The sequence below is a fragment of the Cystoisospora suis genome, assembly GCF_002600585.1.
Source record: "Cystoisospora suis strain Wien I chromosome Unknown contig_664, whole genome shotgun sequence".
NCBI lineage: Eukaryota > Apicomplexa > Conoidasida > Eucoccidiorida > Sarcocystidae > Cystoisospora > Cystoisospora suis.
Genome location: NW_027153465.1, coordinates 40,033 through 44,581, shown reverse-complemented (window position 1 = coordinate 44,581; position 4,549 = coordinate 40,033). Strand labels below are relative to the sequence as shown.

The window sequence follows — 4,549 nt, the reverse complement described above, 5'->3', positions numbered from 1 at the left end:
AACCAACACGGCAGTTCGTCTCGGATACGCGATAGTTACTGTGCATCCACGGTCACAAGGTACATAGTAGATAGCCGGCCGTCACACCTTAGGGAAGCACTACCACAACGTCTCCTCGAAACTTTGCTAGAAAAAGATTACCCTGGTCTCGGTCTCTGCCATCGCTCCGGTTGTTCCCGTTCTAGCGGCTCCGTCGTTTGAGACGTGGCCTGCGGATTGCTTCGACGCGACGGCCCCCGCTGCCTACGTCGCCCGTCGCGTATCCGCCTGTGATGGCCAGCTTCGGAATGATTTAGAGTTCGCGTACTACCCCCAACACTCCTATGGTACAGATCTTCTGGTCACACATTACCTTTATTATACTTGACCAGGGCGCCCGTAACGGGACGAAGCCTTCCCCTCACACCAACTGGAGTCGGGCGTGTGCGGCCTGCGGTTGCGCGTCGGACGTTGTGCTAGCTGCCCGAAACGTCGCGGTGTGCGCGTGTGTGAATGTAAGGCTCGGTCTACTCAGGACCAGATACATTACTCGGAAAGGCGTAGTTATTGAGATAAAACTGCACCTAAGCGCTAAGGGCACTGCATTTCTCCTTTTTTTGCATCAGCTGCAATTCGAGACGCTATCTGAGCAAGAAGACTGTTTATGGCAGCCGCAGTTTCTTCAGGTTTGTCGACATGCACCGCATGACTGGCCCCGTCTATACAGATGAGTTTTCCCTCGGGAAAGTACGCCTGGAATGCCGGAAAATGCAGCCCCGGATTCACCCAGGGCGAACACAGACCGCGAATAAGCAGAGCAGGTCCCACAAAAGGCGAAGGCTTGACGTGGAAACTCGTGACTGCCGCATGCTCTTGTCGCAGCGTGATTTGAGGCAGCCGGGGAGGGCCGCGCTGTGTATCTAAAGAAGACCTCCAGGGATGCACAGGCCTTGTGCTGTCCTCTGGTGATGTTGGCGGCGATACGAAAGAGTGACTATCGACAGGAGACGACGCAGAGGAGACGAGCTGTGTCGGGAAACAAACACGCCGGTTATTTCCCTCTCCTTCGCTCTCTGTTGAGGTCAACGAAGAAGGAAAACGCGCTTCGGGAAATAGTTCGGCTAAGCGTCCACGATGTTCAGTATCCGGGGAGGCACCTGGTACAGCTGTGGGCACACGGGAAGAGGCGCACGCTGAACACCGATCGCTGGTGGCCTTCGCGAAGTCGCTGTCATGTCTGCATTTGTTGGATGAAGGCGAGAAAGCCTGTGGTACAGCCATGTCATTCTCCTCCGCTGCTAGATCAGGGGGCGCGATTCTCTGGAGGTGCCGACTCTGGAGGCCCACAGGCGACAGTGAGGAAGGGTAACTGAGGTCGGAAGTTCCTGCTGCAGCAACATGAGGTCGAGTTATGTATGGGCTAGCTAAAAGACCAGAACGCTCAGAAGCCTGGTGTCCGGAGGAAGCCGGTGAAGAGGCAAATGAAGGGGGGGAGGGGGAGGCGGTACCGGAGGAAGCAAGGGAGTGCGGAGGCGCACGAGAACAAGATGCGGACAAGGCGGATGCAGAAGGAGATGGAAGATCCCAACACAGAGTTTGGCTCCTGAAGCTTTCTCGTATGACGGGAAGATTCATTCTCCATTTAAGCACTTTCAAAGGTAGCGATTCTTCTGCACACTCTGCTACTTCTAGATCTTGAATCATGCTGGCAGGTGCAGCCACCGATTTTGTCGCTGCGGCAATACTCGTGTCTGTTGTCCTTCCCCCTTCTCTTCTTTCCAGGTTCTTCTCGTCTTCCATTTCAACTGACCAGGTGTGGCACCCCCCCGGCACTCTCAGATCCTTCTTGCCTCCTTGTGCTCCGTCATCTTCTGTCCGCTGCGTGTCTGCCTCTCTTTCTCGTCGTCTGTCCTCGAACTCTCTTTGTTCCTCTACATCGCTGTGTTCTCTCCCTCCGTCTTTTTCAAATTCAGTTTCTTGTAGCAGCACTACAAGAGATTCGGCGACTTTCCCTCCGCTGTCCGGACCGGACGTGGTTGCCTTCTCCACTTTCCGTAGCAGCCTCACTACCTCCTCCTTTCCCCCAGGGACGATCCCTGTCGGGACACAGGCAGCAAGTTCGACAAGTTCCCGAACATCAAAGACGCCGCTGCGAGGCAAAGGCCTGTCAAAGTAATTCACTGGGCAAATGTCTATTGCGACTACGCTGCTGATTAAACCCGGAGGAGCACGAAGAGCTGCTGCCATAGCAACCTGTCCCCCCAAGCTGTGTCCGACTAAACAACAACAGACATAGCTTCGTGTTTTTCTCTCCGTACGAGAGTGGCTCTGCTTCCGACTCCCTTTCTTATAAACCCCTTCTTTCGCTTTCTCCCCAGTGGGGCCCTGTCTTTGCGGATAAGCACAGACAGAGATGCTATCTGTCTTGTGGACGCCAAGTCCCCAAGGCAGACGTAAGACATGAGATTTATCCTTTCTGTTCGTCTCGCCTGTAGTGGGAAGAGCTTGGCGCGGGGGGTTAACCGGAAACGCACGCGTCTCGCCCTGTCTTACGCCATTCTGGCAAGCCCGTTCCTTCGACGAGTCCTGTTCTTCTTTGTTACCGCTGTAATTGCCTTCGCAGCCATGAACGAGTTCTCGGGACCCCTTCTGACATCGCTGCCGTCGGTAGGCGAGAGGGCCAGCACATTTATCCTCGGAAGCTTGACACTTCTTCTCCACTTCATCGACAAGCGGATCGCCAGAGACATCGCTTGCAGGCTGCGCAGCTAATTCTTTTTGTATAAGATTCAAGACATCTGCGGCCGCGTCCTGCAAGAACATGGAAGACGTGAAGGGAGAGTCCCCGTGGTTCCGGAGGTCAACTGCTAGGACCCGGTCCGCGTGTAAGCGCATGCAGAGATCTCTCATGTCGTCCTTACAACGGAACATGCCGTGTAACACAACTACGAGAGAAGCAGCGGAAGATGGAGACGAAGAACACCACCATGGACTCGGAGGAAAAATTTCTACGGACGCAAGAGGCACAGTCCGAGAAAAAAGACTCTGGGCAGCTGGGGAGCCCCGTACACCCTCCCGTGTGACTGAGCTGCATGTTACTGTCTCCTTCCCAGCGTCTTCGTGGCTTTCTGAGGAGGAAAACGGTAGGGCCACGGAACGCTGCTCCATCCCAGTCCGGCAGACAGTGTGACGGGAAAATCACTGGTACTACGAATTCAAACCCGCGTGGAGTCTGTACTTGAAATGAAGATAAGCGACCACGGAGTCACAGGAGGAGCGGCCCCGTGTCACCGAGACGCAGAACCCCCAACCGAACGTGGAATACGGGGATATAGAAATTCCAGCGCTGGGTGAAGTCAACCGTGTCCCCTTTTGCGGGAGCCAGCGAGGGGTCTGGCCAGCGAAGGGGAAGAAAAGGGCAGGGAAAATCGGGAGGTAAAGATTCTCTAAGACCTGATAGAAAGAGCGCAGACGGAAGTACAGCAAGAACGGCGAGGAAAGCCGGCACACGAGCACCGGCAGGCACAAGGGCAAAACTAGGAGACGACCTTAGTGTGAGACGTAACGCCATCCACGAGAGCAACTGTGGGAAAGATAGGAGACAGAAAAGCAACGCGCAGGAGACGGAAAAATATATGAAGAAACGGGTAAGTTAACATTTGCGGAGAGTGATTTGGGACCGAAAAAGAGAATGGCATAGCTCGAACTCTTTGGCTGCGGGAGTCGAAGGAACTCGGGCTCCTCCAGTCAATAACCCGCGTCAAGCCTAGCGTGTTTTTCTCACCGAAGGATCAGCTACCTCGAGCGATCTGACGAGGTGTAACCGCAGCATAGTTAGGTTGACCTTGCAGTGAGGGCGTGTCGCACACCAGCGCCCGGTGCGAAAGGATAGCGCCTGACCTTAGATCCGAGCTATCCAGGAAGAGGAGGGGCGTACCGACTTTATGCCGGCCCGGGCACGCGGACCACACCGGGACGGTCCTCGGCCACGCTACGGCAGACAGGACGGGTTTGCGCTTAGTTGCTCCACCGGCTTACGTAACCAGACGAGTAGGGACATGGTGAAGTCTCGAAAAAACCACGTGTGCGAGCCGGCAGTAGCCACAGTATCCATTGCAGCTGATCCAGGGTGGTCAGCGCCCCAGCAGTACGAGCGTCTATTGGGGCGCGGAGGAGTTGCTACCGGCTTCCAGTGGAACCGCCAGACCCCTTGTGTTTGCCGTTCGCTTCTCAACTCCGGTGTGGTTCCCTGGCCATAGCGAAGTCTGCCCACCATCCGGATTGCTAGGGTTTAGGTCCCGGCAAAGCGGCCCGATGTAGCTACAGAAGAGAGAGCCCAGCACCACGTGAAGCTCGACGCCGGGGGCGCTCCCGACAACCGCCGGCTGCTAAGGAATTGTTGTGCGTGACTCTTACACGAGAGTTCCGCACTTTGTACAGTTTCGACATTACGAGACAGCTCTTCGTACCACTGTGTCACGTGGTGTTTTCTCAACTGCTACGTAGCGGCGTTACCAGTGTCGCGTGTTGACCGCCCTGCGGCGGCCGCGGCACCTAGACTGTGATAAAC

At 55.5% G+C, this 4,549-nt stretch overlaps 1 protein-coding gene across 1 annotated transcript; it reads right to left on the bottom strand.

Annotated features, from left to right (window-relative positions):
• Positions 1-203: 203 nt before the first annotated feature.
• Positions 204-3,867, bottom strand: CSUI_001642 (hydrolase alpha beta fold protein). Its single transcript, XM_068061847.1, has one exon. It carries the CDS (start codon positions 3,145-3,147, stop codon positions 571-573), a length of 2,577 nt encoding a protein of 858 aa, XP_067926182.1. The 5' UTR covers positions 3,148-3,867; the 3' UTR covers positions 204-570.
• Between the last annotated feature and the right edge of the window lie 682 nt (positions 3,868-4,549).